This window comes from Pongo pygmaeus, chromosome 10, assembly GCF_028885625.2.
Source record: "Pongo pygmaeus isolate AG05252 chromosome 10, NHGRI_mPonPyg2-v2.0_pri, whole genome shotgun sequence".
NCBI lineage: Eukaryota > Metazoa > Chordata > Mammalia > Primates > Hominidae > Pongo > Pongo pygmaeus.
This window is the reverse complement of record NC_072383.2, coordinates 46801618-46816430: the sequence shown is the minus strand read 5'-3', so window position 1 is coordinate 46816430 and position 14813 is coordinate 46801618. Positions and strand designations below refer to the sequence as shown.

General features: G+C 44.3%; 1 protein-coding gene across 1 annotated transcript; it reads left to right on the top strand.

Moving 5' to 3' along the window:
• The first annotated feature begins 5590 nt into the window (after positions 1 to 5590).
• Positions 5591 to 10598, top strand: TUBA1A (tubulin alpha 1a). Its single transcript, XM_054442245.2, has 4 exons — positions 5591 to 6332; positions 8589 to 8811; positions 8938 to 9086; positions 9407 to 10598. The coding sequence occupies exons 1-4, from the start codon at positions 6330 to 6332 to the stop codon at positions 10385 to 10387; spliced, it is 1356 nt and encodes a 451-aa protein (XP_054298220.1). The 5' UTR covers positions 5591 to 6329; the 3' UTR covers positions 10388 to 10598.
• The last annotated feature ends 4215 nt before the right edge of the window (positions 10599 to 14813 follow it).

Here is a 14813-nt window from a genome sequence, read left to right as displayed (position 1 = left end):
TTTAACTTGGTGACGGGGTCTCTCTCACTCTGTTGCCCAAGCTGGAACGCAGTGGCACAATCATCACAGCTCATTGCAGCCTTGACTTCCCAGGGTCAAGCATTCTTCCTGCCTCAGCCTCCCAAGTAGCTAGAACCACAGGTGCATGCCACCTTACCCAGCTAATTTTAAAAATTTTTTGTAGAAATGAGGTCTCTCTATGTTGCCCAAACTGGTCTCGAACTCCTGGGCTCAAGCAAGCCTCATGCCTCGGCCTCCCAAAGTGCCGGGATTACAGGTATGAGCCACTACACTTGGCCTGTCACTCTTTTGGATAAGAACATAAAGGCTTCGGCCAAGCACAGTGGCTCACACCTGTCATCCCAGCACTTTGGGAGGCCAAGGCGGGTGGATCACCTGAGGTTGGGAGTTCGAGACCAGCCTGACCAATATGGAGTAACCCCATCTCTACTAAAAATACAAAATTAGCCAGGCATGGTGGCGCATGCCTATAATCCAAGCTACTTGGGAGGCTGAGGCAGGAGAATCGCTTTTACCCGGGAGGCGGGGGTTGTGGTGAGCCGAGATCATGCCATTGCACTCGAGCCTGGGCAACAAGAGCAAAACTCCGTCTCTCTCTCTCTCTCTTTCTCTCTCTCTCTCTCTCTCTCTCTATATATATATATATATATACACACATATATATGTATAAAGGCTTCACACTGTGTATGGACTCAATCCCAAACTCCTTCAGACCGAAGTTTAAACCATTTTGTTAACTAGCTCCACCCTCCCCATATAACACATCGCTTACCCACCCTCGAATGCCCTAATCAAGCCAATTTCTTTGTTCCCTTATCCAGGCAACAGTTCATCATTATACTATATCTTTGCTAATGTTACTTTTCCTAGAGTACTTATTATTCCACTACCATTCTATTCAAGAGCCACCATTTCTAATAAAAGCTTCCATTATAAACATTATACAGGCTCATGCCTGTAATCCTAACACTTTGGGAGGCCAAGGTGGGTGGATTGCCTGAGTTCAGCAGTTCGAGACCAGCCTGGGCAACACGGTGAAACCCCGTCTCTACTAAAATACAAAAAATTAGCTGGGCATGGCAGCGTGTGCCTGTAATCCCAGCTACTCGGGAGGCTGAGGCAGGAGAATTGCTTGAACCCAGGAGGCAGAGGTTGCAGTGAGCCAAGATAGTGCCATTGCACTCCAGCCTGGGTGACAGAGCAAGACTCTGTCTCAAAATAAACAAACAAACAAACAAACAAACATTAGTTCAATTTGAGATATCTGAGAAAACAAGCCAGAGACTGGAAATTGACTATATGATCTGAGACTAAGAAGAGATATCAGGAAGTCATCAGGCTGGGCGAGGTGGCTCACGCCTGCAATCCCAGCACTTTGGGAGGCAGAGGCAGGTGGATCACCTGAGGTCAGGAGTTCAAGACCAGCCTGGCCAGCATGGTGAAGCCCAGTCTCTACTAAAAATACAAAAATTAGCTGGGCGTGGTGGTGGCGCCTATAATCCCAGCTACTCAGGAGGCTGAGGCAGGAGAATCGCTTGAACCTGGGAGGCAGAGTTTGCAGTGAGCCGAGATCATGCTATTGCACTCCAGCCTGGGTGACAAGAGTGAAACTCCGTCTTAGGAAAAAAAAAAAAGAAAAAGGAATTCATCGGCACCAGGCAAAGTGGCTCCCACCTGTAATCCCAGCTACTGGGGAGGCTGAGGTAGGAGGATCACGTGAGGCCAGGAGTTTGAGACCAGCCTAGGCAATATAGCGAGACTTTGTCTCTAAAAAAAATTAAAAGTAAATAAATAAATAAAAGAAGTCATCGGCATACAGGAAGGATTTGAAGCCTTGGGAATGAATGCACTTGCCATCCACCAAAAAGGTATAAGACCACATAGAATAAAATGAGGAAAAGGTCTAGGACTGAAGCTTGAGGAATTCCAACGTTTGAAGATTAGGGAAAGGAGGAGGAACCAACAGAGACTGACTGGAAACAAAAATGTAGGAGAGAAACCCAGCAAATGTAGAGTTTTTGAGGCTAAGGGAAGAAAGTGTCTTGAAGGAGATAATAGTCAGCTGTGACAAATCCTGTCACAGGTCAACAAGAACTAAAATGTGTCCAGTGGATTTAACAACTGAGATAGACCAGGCACGGTGGCTCACGCCTGTAATCTCAGCACTTTGGGAGGCTGAGGCAAGTTGGCCACTTGAGGCCAGGAGTTTGAGACCAGCCTGGCCAACATGAGGTAACCCTGTCTCTACTAAAAATACAAAAATTAGCTGGGCGTGGTGGTGGGCACCTGTAATCCCCGCTACTTGAGAGGCTGAGGCAGAAGAATCATTTGAACCCAGAAGCAGAGGCTGCAGTGAGCTGATATTGCGCCACTGAACACGAGTGAGACTCCATCTCAAAAACAAACAAACAAAAAACAAACAAGGAGGCACTTTAAAGGAGTGATAGGAGCAGAATCCAGTTTGAAATGGATTTAGGGATGAATAGGAGGTGAAGATGTAAAAAAAAGTGTTTGACAACTCTTGTTTCCCTCATAAGTTATGATACACGGAGTCATGAAATAGATCCCCTCTATTGGGATCTATTGCATGGCCCCTCTCCAAACATACACACGTACATGTCATTCTCAAACCTATAGGAATGTACGTGTCTCAATTATTCCAATAAATTGGAAGATTCTAGAGAAAAGAGATCATGCTATTACCTCTGAATTCTTCACCACCTAGGATGGTCTTGGGCTTACTCAGTAAATGCTTGCTGATTATAAATAGTAAAATACTTAATTAAATATCTTTTTTTTAAGACAGAGTCTCACTCTGTCGCTCAGGCTGGAGTGCAGTGGTATGATCTCAGCTCACCGCAACCTCTGCCTCCCGAGTTCAAGCGATTCTTATGCCTCAATATCCACAATAACTGGGATTACAGGCACGAGCCACCACACCTGGCTGGTGTTTTGTTTTGTTTTGTTTTGTTTTGTTTTAGTAGAGGTGGGGTTTCGCCATGTTGGCTAGGCTGGTCTCGAACTCCTGACCTCAAATAATCCCCTGCCTCGGCCTCCCAAAGTGCTGGGATTAAAGGCATGAGCCACTGCGCATGGGCTAATTTTTATATTTTTGATAGAGACAGGGTTTCTCCATGTTGTCCAGGCTGGTCTCAAACTCCTAACCTCAGGTGGTCCACCACCTTGGCCTCCCAAAGTGCTGGGATTACAGGAGTAAGCCACCGCTCTAGCCAATATCTTTACATTACTAAGCATGATAATAGGTAATGAAAATCTGCGCAGGCTGGGCACCATGGATCATGCCTGTAATCCTAGCACTTTAGGAGGCTGAGGCAGGTGGATCACCTGAAGTCAGGAGTTCAAGACCAGACTGGCCAACATGGCAAAACCCCGTCTCTACTAAAAACACAAAAATTAGCCAGGTGTGGTGGCCAGCACCTGTAATCCCAGCTACTCAGGAGGTTGAGGCAAGAGAATCGCTTGAACTCGGGAAGCGGAGGTTGCAGTGAGCCGAGATCGTGCCACTGCACTCCAGCCTGGGCGACAGAATGAGACTCCATCTCAAAAAAAAAAAAAAAAAAAAAAAGAGAAAGAAAGAAAGAAACTGCACAGAGAGCTGTTCATTTAATTGAGCAAACATGTGGTGTATAACATCTACTGTAGTTAGGCACTTTGACAGGAATTAGGACTTACATTTTAATGGAGGAGAAATGTAGACATGTGAATAAATGATTAAAATTCTACAAATATTATGAAAGAAGAATGTTTTATGCTAATCTTACTGTGTACAAGAATGAATCCATTAGCAGAATACTTGTACATGCATATTGATGTCAAATTTTTTTAAATGGCAGTAAAAATAAGAGATGAACTAGTAAAAAAAGTATTGTTTTCCTTTCCACAGTTTGAGCATTATTAAATCAGATAATAAGGAACAAAAATTATAGATTAGTTATTTCCCCTGATCTCCTGTTTATATATTTGAGATTATCAGTGCCTAAATAGTCTATTTCTGACCTAGATCTTGTTACATATGCCCAAGCGGAGGGAATAACCCTCATTTACATAAGGAACAGAATGGCTCTGAGATAGAATTACAAAGAATCAACCGCGTGAACCCTCCTCTCTTTTATTTAATCCTTTGGAAATTGCATAAAGAACTGAGACTATTGGATAAATGACATATTTCTTAATTAATCTTTTTATATTGTAAAGAAAATAATGTTCAAACTCTGCTTCTCATTCCAAAAAGACTTGTACATGTTACTATAATCCAATAGTGTCTGATATATTTTATTATTAAAATTGTGAAAGTATTTTGAATGAGCTACTTATTAATCCTTATGCTTCCTTATGCCATTTAATTCTTATTTTTGTTAAATATATTTCTGGGTTCTGAAAGAAGCATTCAAATACCTAATCCTCCTGTCTCTTCTGAAATATACTTTTTTTTTTTTTTTTTTTTGCTAAAGAAGTGGAGATAAGATGATGTTGAGGATTATTTTTTCCTAGGAAATATACAATAAGTAGATAAAATGATTTTTGCATTTTGGATATTATTTTTTTTCCAGAGAATATTACTGAAGCAAAATTGAACAAGTAAAGCAGAACTGTGGATGGCAGGCTAGAAAAATCCGTGGTCGCCATTGTCACACCACAACCTGCAGCAGCTGTATTCTCAAGACCCTCCCTCCCACGCCCTTCTTAGCCTGCCAGCCTAGCAGGAATGAATGGGCTCCGCAGAGCACTGTGTGAGTAGTGCTGCAGACCCTGAAAATCTGTCGCTGAAAACCAAAAGGAAAAATTATTTGTAAAAAATAAACTTTCAACTTTAGTGGCCAAACTTATTTACCTCTGAAATTTCATCACCAACATCCAGTGGTACGAAGTCCAGTGACTTACTCCGCATTGTTGCTGAGAATGGAGCCTTTCTAAATAGCAAGATAATTTTACTCCAATTTATTTCCTAGGGGTGAAAGCAAAGCATTTTTGTCCCAAGGGACAACTGAGCAACCACCAGAGTCTCTAGCTAAATAGCAAGGGTGTGAGGCCGGCTAAAATTCCCACAGTTAGAAGCCCACTCGGAGGAGGATATTTACCAAATTGACATAAGAACTACATAAAAAGGAAATGCATTTATTGAGCTGATGTTTCACAGTTGTCTGTGGATGGAGGCGACATTGCAAAATGGTCTTCTTTTTACATTATATTATTCTCTTCTTTTTAATTTGGTGTATTGGTTATTACTATTATTTTGCTTGCTACTTTCCAGACAAAAGTCCAATTCAGATATATAATTGCACACATGTAGTACTAACTTCTGAGCTCAATTATTTCTCCTTGTATTTTCCCAATTTTATATCAGGAAAGATGATTCATTCCAAAGGACAATGTACCACACAAAATGTGTTACATAGACTTCTCATAAAGGAATACCTCTAGTAAACTATTATAACTACTCTACGTTCACTTGCTCTTGATTATTGCCATGTTAGAACTATTTGTTCGCTTCTTTATTTAGTATGGTTATTCTTTCCATCTTCCAGTTTTGTTTAGCTATTCGGGTGTGCGTGTGCCTGCAAAAGAAGCTCTGAAAATAAGTTAGTTGAACCTGAGAAACCATTTGGAATGACTGTATGACTAAATCTTTTTTTAAATTAAAAAAAAATCACATTTACCCAGGCCATTTTGAGCATCACGCCCATTTTCTCTCCCACTTTATGTTTAAAGCAATTAGAGATGTTGAACGCTAACAAAATGTAGTCGAGTTTAATATATTACGAGGGAGGGGCTGGCAGTAATTTTCCTTTAAATATTTAATCTAAACATAAATTCTGTTATTAAGGGTAGGGGGAAAAAACCTCACATAGATAATTTTAACTGCAGTTTGAGGTTTAAGCAACATAAAGTCTTCTAACTCCAGTCCCCTTTCTTCTCCTTCCGCCCCTCCCCAACCCCGCCCCATAATGGATGCTCTGCCGACTGCTTCTGCACGGTCTCTTTGTCTAAAGGATGCGAACAGTCTACGGATGCTAGAGAAAAAGGGGTGGGGGAGAGATTACCTCATCCCACGTCGCTTGCACCAATCACCAGTCTCCTGTCATGGCTTCTCTGGGCAGATTGGGGGTCTGGACCAACAGGAAAAGGCCCCGGCCCATCCCCATGGTGACCGAGTTGTATATAGGGAGCCGCATCCGCCCATGTGCCGCAGGTTCTCTTACATCGACCGCCTAAGAGTCGCGCTGTAAGAAGCAACAACCTCTCCTCCTCGTCTCCGCCATCTGCTCGGCAGCCGCGAAGCAGCAACCATGGTGAGAATCGGCTTCGGCTCTTTGTGGCCGTTGGGTGGCGTCAGCGCCCCCAGGCTCTACTTGGAAAACCTTTAAGCTCTTTTCTTTCGTAAGCTCTCTGGGCGAGAGGGTGGTGGTATGTTTTGTGAGGTTTAGCTTAGCCCCAAATCCTCAAGCCCCCCCGCCGCCGCAATGCGGGTGCAGGAACCGGGCCAGGATTGCGCCCAGGGCGCAGCAGATCGCTGGGGAGGAACAAAGGCGGCGCCTAGGCGCCTGTGTTGTCCGAGAGACTTTCGGGGCCGCGGGCAGCCCGTCTGCCGCGACCGAGGGGTCTGGGGCGTCCCGGCTGGGCCCCGTGTCTTTGCGCACGGTTTCGCTGCTGCTGAGGGGCCACTTTCTGTCTCGCGTCGTTCTCTGGGGACCGGGAGAGGACGAGGCACCCAAAAAGAGCGGGGGCGTTGGGCGAGCTGGGGGACGTGGGAGGGGGAACGGGAACAAAGCGCAGCCTGGGGTTAGCGTGGGAAGACCCCTCGCGGTCGTTGGCGTTTTGGAAAGGTACCCACACATTCCCGGGAAAACATGGTGAGTTTCTGTCGGAGCCCCCGGCAGCGGGTGTCAGGGCGGCGCAGGGGCGGGGTTGTTTGTTTCTGGCTTCTATGGCGTTGGAGCCACTGGGCGGGGTTCGCCCTCACTGAACCTCTTCTGTCAGGAGCTAACTTAAAAAAAAAAACCTTTCATCATTGCGGAACTATAGGCTCCAAAAGGGTTTTCTTCACTATTATAAGTTAGATGACTTTTTTTTCTTGAGCAAAATCATAATTCACTTCACAAGCTCTTTAATGACTGGTCTGGGGACGCCCTGCCCTGACCGACTGAAGTGTGTGTCGCCCTGCCCTGACCGACTGAATGTGTGTGTGTGTGTGTGTGTGTGTGTGTGTGTGTGTGTGTGTGTCTCTCTCTCTCTCTGTCTGGGCTGCACGTTCAGCGAGGGAGAAAGCCCACTTTGTGAACCCCAGGGTACTCTGATGACCGACTGAATGTGTGTGTGTGTGTGTGTGTGTGTGTGTGTGTGTGTGTGTGTGTGTGTGTGTCTCTCTCTCTGGGCTGCACGTTCAGCGAGGGAGAAAGCCCACTTTGTGAGCCCCAGGGTACCCTGATGGTCAGGACCCAGGGAAACGCCCTTCCCCGCCGCCCCCCACCTGCCCCGCCCCGCCCCCACCACATCAGCGAATAGACAATGAAAGTGGTAGCCCTAAAGACCACAGAGAAGAAAACCTCTATTGGATGCAAAGAATATGAATATTATGTGGTGGGTAGAGAATCTCAGGATGAAAATACTATTTTGTTGTTTTAAATAAATATTTCATTATCCTTCCACTGGGCTTTTATTCTTTGGTAACTTTTCATGTGATGCTTGTTTCTAACTTAGGAACCTTTGTGTGTGTGTTAAGATACGGATAATTTTTCAGCTTTTACAGTGGATAAGATCTGGAAAAACCTTTTTTTTTTTTTTTAAAGTAATGAAATTGCTACAAAGAAGAATTATACTCCGCATCCCGTTGTCTTTTGTTCTAGTGCATCTTCATTAATTCATTTCAATTCAGGCACATGGTCCCGGGCGGGGTCAGAGGAGGAAAACTGGCAAAACAGCACAATGAGATCATGTAGGCAGTTGCTGGAAATAGAGCTTGCTCTGTTAAATAATGTAGCAGACAGTACAGGCTAGCACCAGGCACAGCAAATACAGCAATGCAGCAATGCAGAAGGCAGACCTTGTCTAAACCCCTAGTATTGATGGATTCTGCAGACAGACTGCAGAAGGGTGTGGCTTCTTGCCTCAGCTGCAGTACAGATGTCCGTGTTATAATATCAAGTCCTATTCAGAAGAAACTTTCATCTTTATTTAAAAGGGAAGAAAGCAGTAAAATTAATCCCAATTAAGTCATAATTGGATTTACTTCATTTTACAAAATTTGTGCTTTGAATACTGAATACTTTTTAAATATGAAAAATCTTCTATTCAAGCATGGTAGTAGGCACAATGGGCTGGTACCACGTGCTGAACAGGGCCAAGGCGACATCATTATTCAGACCACACCCATATGCAGCATTTGTAGCAGGTGATTTTCCTTAATCTTTGTATCGTGCTGGGGATATGACCTCAAATAATTTTGAAAAATATCTGTATATTATTAGAAATATTTTTAGAAATTTACTAAAAGTTTGAAATGCTAATACACCTTAATTTTATAATTTTTTCACTTTTCCTCCCCACAGCGTGAGTGCATCTCCATCCACGTTGGCCAGGCTGGTGTCCAGATTGGCAATGCCTGCTGGGAGCTCTACTGCCTGGAACATGGCATCCAGCCCGATGGCCAGATGCCAAGTGACAAGACCATTGGGGGAGGAGATGATTCCTTCAACACCTTCTTCAGTGAGACGGGCGCTGGCAAGCATGTGCCCCGGGCTGTGTTTGTAGACTTGGAACCCACAGTCATTGGTGAGTTGACCTCAGTAACCCAAGTGAGATCCCTGGGTTCTGGGACAGAAGGTCTGTCCTGGGGGGCTCCACTGGTCACTCGCCCACTCACCCACTCCCTCCGTCCTTCTCTCCCTCCTTCTCCAGATGAAGTTCGCACCGGCACCTACCGCCAGCTCTTCCACCCTGAGCAGCTCATCACAGGCAAGGAAGATGCTGCCAATAACTATGCCCGAGGGCACTACACCATTGGCAAGGAGATCATTGACCTCGTGTTGGACCGAATTCGCAAGCTGGTATGTTTCTTTTCAAGAATAAAGTAAATTAATGAGCCTAAAGAACACATTTGAAATACTGCTTTTTTTTTTCCAAACACAGAATTGAACTGTTATTTTAATAAAGAGTGGAATGAGTCATTCTTTGGAGGTTTTTTAAATTCAGTTAAAATGAACTATTTGGTGTCATTTTGTAAATGTTAATGAGAATTTTTTTAAAAGCATTTGTCAAAATAAGATCTAAGTCCTGGAAGATGTATGAAAAGTGAAAATATATTTACTATGATTGTACTACAAAAATAAAAACTTAACCTTTCCTCTGTTCCTCTCTTTTGTTATAGGCCGACCAGTGCACGGGTCTCCAGGGCTTCTTGGTTTTCCACAGCTTTGGTGGGGGAACTGGCTCTGGGTTCACCTCCCTGCTCATGGAACGTCTCTCAGTTGATTATGGCAAGAAGTCCAAGCTGGAGTTCTCCATTTACCCGGCGCCCCAGGTTTCCACAGCTGTAGTTGAGCCCTACAACTCCATCCTCACCACCCACACCACCCTGGAGCACTCTGATTGTGCCTTCATGGTAGACAATGAGGCCATCTATGACATCTGTCGTAGAAACCTTGATATTGAGCGCCCAACCTATACTAACCTGAATAGGTTAATAGGTCAAATTGTGTCCTCCATCACTGCTTCCCTGAGATTTGATGGAGCCCTGAATGTTGACCTGACAGAATTCCAGACCAACCTGGTGCCCTATCCCCGCATCCACTTCCCTCTGGCCACATATGCCCCTGTCATCTCTGCTGAGAAAGCCTACCACGAACAGCTTTCTGTAGCAGAGATCACCAATGCTTGCTTTGAGCCAGCCAACCAGATGGTGAAATGTGACCCTCGGCATGGTAAATACATGGCTTGCTGCCTGTTATACCGTGGTGACGTGGTTCCCAAAGATGTCAATGCTGCCATTGCCACCATCAAAACCAAGCGTACCATCCAGTTTGTGGATTGGTGCCCCACTGGCTTCAAGGTTGGCATCAACTACCAGCCTCCCACTGTGGTGCCTGGTGGAGACCTGGCCAAGGTACAGAGAGCTGTGTGCATGCTAAGCAACACCACAGCCATTGCTGAGGCCTGGGCTCGCCTGGACCACAAGTTTGACCTGATGTATGCCAAGCGTGCCTTTGTTCACTGGTACGTAGGTGAGGGGATGGAGGAAGGCGAGTTTTCAGAGGCCCGTGAGGACATGGCTGCCCTTGAGAAGGATTATGAGGAGGTTGGTGTGGATTCTGTTGAAGGAGAGGGTGAGGAAGAAGGAGAGGAATACTAAAGTTAAAATGTCACAAAGGTGCTGCTTTTACAGGGAAGCTTATTCTGTTTTAAACATTGAAAAGTTGTGGTCTGATCAGTTAATTTGTATGTAGCAGTGTATGCTCTCATATACAATTACTGACCTATGCTCTAAAACATGAATGCTTTGTTACAGACCCAAGCTGTCCATTTCTGTGATGGGTTTTGAATAAAGTATTCCCTGTCTTAAATGAATTCAGTCCTGTGTTTTCTATCTGGGTGTCTGAGGTTTTACATGTATTTAGTGCATTGAGAATAAAGAATAAGTGTTGCCTGTGGTTTATACATATCCTATGAAGTGATGTTTGTATTTAAAGTATCTTAGTAATTTAAAACTTTTATTTATGAAACATAAAATGTATATCTAAAGATTACCATTACAGAGCATCACATACTTTTTTTTTGTGTGTGAGATGGAGTCTTGCTTTGTTGCCCAGGCTGGAGTGCAGTGGTGTGATCTGGGCTCACTGCAACCTCAGCCTCCTGGGTTCAAGAGCTTCTCCTGCCTCAGCCTCCCAAGTAGCTAGGATTACAGGCATCCACCACCACACCTGACTAATTTTTGTATTTTTAGTGGAGACTGGGTTTCACCATGATAGGCTGGTCTCAAACTCCTGACCTCCAGTGATCCGCTTGCCTCAGCCTCCCAAAGTGCTGGGATTACAGGCATGAACCACTGTGCCCAGCTCATACTATTAAGTTTTTACCTCACTATTATAATAGTTATTTAAACTGCCAGTACTTTTTAGAGTTGAAAGTTGGTAACACATAGCCAAAATCTGGTTGGCTGCTGAATCTTATGTAACTAACATAAAATGGTGAATATTCCAAATGCATCACTTTTTCATGTGCCCTCCGCTCCTTGGTATGTGTCTAGTGCCATTATGCCTTCTCTGCCCAGGGTTCCCAAAACAAATCTGCTCTCGAAGCAAGCAGCCCTATGCTAGACTTAGTTCTTTACCTTCTTTGCAAACCTATTTTAAGCTGAATGTCATGTTGGAAAAGCCCTGATACATTTATTCACTCTAATGTGTTAATTAGATATCTGAAAGTTAATTCTCCAAGTTAATATGGGCCAATAACTTCAAATAATAAAGCCCTAATAGTGCAATTGCATGCATTAGCACCAACACAAAAAATGTTTTGGACTTAAATTTGTCCAACAGTAGAGCTCTGCTCCAGACCAACTGACCAAAAGTCTGTCTATTCCCAAGTTCGGTAAATTGTCTTCCTACTCTCACATTTTCTGGTTCTGGGATAGGTATTAGTTCATTTTCACGCTGCTATGAAGAAATACCTGAGACTGGGCGGGGCACAGTGGCTCATGCCTATAATCCCAGCACTTTGGGAGGCCGGGGCAGGCAGATCACGAGGTCAGGAGATCGAAACCATCCTGGCTAACATGGTGAAACCCTGTCTCTACTAAAAATGCAAAAATTAGCCAGGTGTGGTGAGATACGCCTGTAATCCCAGCTACTCGGAAGGCTGAGGCAGGAGAATCACTTGAACCCGGGAGGCGGAGGTTGCAGTGAACCAAGATCGCACCATTGCACTCCAGCTTGAGTGAAACTCCATCTCAAAAAAAGAAATACATCAAGATGGGCTGGGTGCGGTGCCTCACGCCTGTAGTCCCAGCAATTTGGGAGGCTGAGGTGGGAGGATCATTTGAGGTCAGGAGTTTGAGACTAGCCTGGCCAACATGGTGAAACACGATCTCTACTAAAAAATACAAAAATTAGCTGGGTGTGGTGGCAGACACCTGTAATCCCAGCTACTCGGGAGGCTGAGGCAGGGAGAATTGCTTGAACCCAGGAGGCGGAAGTTCCAGTGAGCTGAAAAAGAAATACATCAAGATAAACTAATCTCAAAGCCAAGCCAAGCCAATCCAATACTGCTCATCAGTTTTAACTAGAAGCCAACACAGAAAGTAAAAAGGTAAAAAGCCTTACTAATTCACATAAAAACAATATGGAGACTAGATGCAATGTAAATTTTGATGTGCATTCCCAGCACCTAGCAAAGTATAAGGAATATGGTATTTGTAGAGTGATTGTTGGTCAAATGAGCCAAATGTAGGATAAAAGAGATACAGGTATACAATCAAAGAAGTTAGATAGAAGTCCTATGATCCTTTGATTCTAAATTACAAAATGGAAAAAAAAAAAAAAAACATTTTCTAGCTTTGTGCAGTAAAAAGGCCTAGGACAAATGTAGTAATGAATATTCCTAGCCCCCAGATGGTGGTGTCGCTATGCCATTTCCCAGTGAAAGGACCCAGAATGTTTTAGAGAAATGAGTGGTTCCAACCTTGGGGCAGGAAATATACAAGTTCTGCCTCAAATATTTTGTCATTCCAGAAAGCAAGGAAGATACCAGACTATTACAGTCATATCAGAAGGATATAGGAGTCAACATGAAGGGGCTCTCCCTAATGACACAACATGAGCACCGAAAACAATAGCGACTGCAATGGATTGAAAATATATGCACCAGGCCGGCAGGGCATGGTGGCTCACGCCTGTGATCCCAGCACTTTGGGAGGCCGAGGTGGGCGGATCACGAGGTCAGGAGATCGAGACCATCCTGGCCAACAGTGAAACCCCGTCTCTACTAAAAATACAAAAAATTAGCCAGGCGTGGTGGCAGACGCCTGTAGTCCCAGCTACTCGGGAGGCTGAGGCAGGAGAATGGCGTGAACCCGGGAGGCGGAGCTTGCAGTGAACCGAGATCCTGCCACTGCTCTCCAGCCTGGGCGACAGAGCGAGACTCCACCTAAAAAAAAAAAAAAATGAAAAATGAAAAAGAAAATACATGCACCAGACAAGGTGGCTCGCACCTATACTCCCAGCACTTTGGGAGGCTGAAGCAGACAGATCCCTTGAGCTCAGTAGTTCAAGACCAGCCTAGGCAACATAAAAAAAAAAAATTGAAAAAAAAAAAGAAAATATAAAATATGTGAGTATGGTGGCATGTCGCTGTGGTCTTAGCTACTCATGGGGCTGAGGCGGGAGGATCAAGAGTTCAAGCCCAGCCTGGGCAAAATATTGAAACTCTGTCTTCCCCTCCAAAGAAAAACAGTATGGTAGCTCCTCAAAAAATAAAACATAGAATGACCATATGATCCAGCAATTCCACTTCTACATATATACCCCAAAGAACTGAAAGCAGAGATTCAAATAGATATTTGTACACCCATGTTCTTAGTAGCATTGTTCACAGTAGCCAAAATGTGGAAACAGCCCTATCAATGGACAAATGAATAAAGTAAATGTGGTGTATATATACAATGGAATATTATTCAGCTTTTAAAAAGAATTAAATCCTGATACATATACAACATAAATGAACCTTGAAAACATTACGCTAAATGAAATAAGCCAGAAACAAAAGGATAAATATTGTATGATTCCACTTACATGAGGTACCTAGATGAGTCAAATTCATAGGCAAAAAGTAGAATAGTGATTACCAGAGGCTAGGGGGAAGGAGGTAATAGAGAGTTATTGTTTGTTGTTGTTGTTTGAGATGGAGTCCTGCTCTGTCACCCAGGCTAGAGTACAGTGGCATGAGCTTGGCTTACTGCAAACTTCATCTCCCGGGTTCAAGCAATTCTCCTGCCTCAGCCTCCAGTGTAGCTGGGATTACAGGCGCCTGCCACCACGCCCAGCTAATTTTTGTATTTTTACTAGAGACAAGGTTTTGCCATGTTGCTCAGGCTGGTCTCGAACTCCTGACCTCAGGTGATCTGCCCACCTTGACCTCCCAAAGTGCTGAGATTACAGGCATGAGCCACCAAGTCCAGCAGGTAATAATTGTTTAATGGTTACAGAGTTTTAGCTTGGGATAATGAAAAAGTTCTGGAGATAGCTAATAGTGATGTTTGCACAACAATCCAAATGTACTTTATGCTGCTACTGAATTGTACACTTAAAAATTGCTAAAATGGTGCCAGACTGTATTACCAGCTACTCCAGCAGGAGGATTGCTTGAGTCCCACTTAAGACCAGGATTTTGAGGCTGTAGTGTGCTTTAATGGTGCCTGTGAATAGCCACTGCACTCCAGACTGGGCAACATAGTGAGATACTGACGGCTGATTCTAAAAAATATTATGTTAGGCCAGGCGTGGGGGCTCATGCCTGTAATCCCAGCACTTTGGGAGTCCAAGGTGGGCGGATCTCAAGGTCGGGAATTTGAGACCAGCCTGGCCAATATGTTGAAACCCTGTCTCTACAAAAATAAATAAATAAATAAAAATATTAGCCAGGTGTGGTGGCAGGTGTCTGAAGTCCCAGTACTCAGGAGGCTGAGGCAGCAGAATCGCTTGAACCCGGGTGGTGGAGGTTGCAATGAGCCAAGATCACGCCACTGCACTCCAGCCTGGGTGACAGAGCAAGACTCCATCTCA

Bases quoted from the DNA above. Each gene is read 5' to 3' on its own strand.
- TUBA1A (XM_054442245.2), top strand. The intron at 8,812-8,937 runs GTGAGTTGACCT...CTCCTTCTCCAG, and splicing joins CTTGGAACCCACAGTCATTG to ATGAAGTTCGCACCGGCACC. The intron at 9,087-9,406 runs GTATGTTTCTTT...CTTTTGTTATAG, and splicing joins TGGACCGAATTCGCAAGCTG to GCCGACCAGTGCACGGGTCT.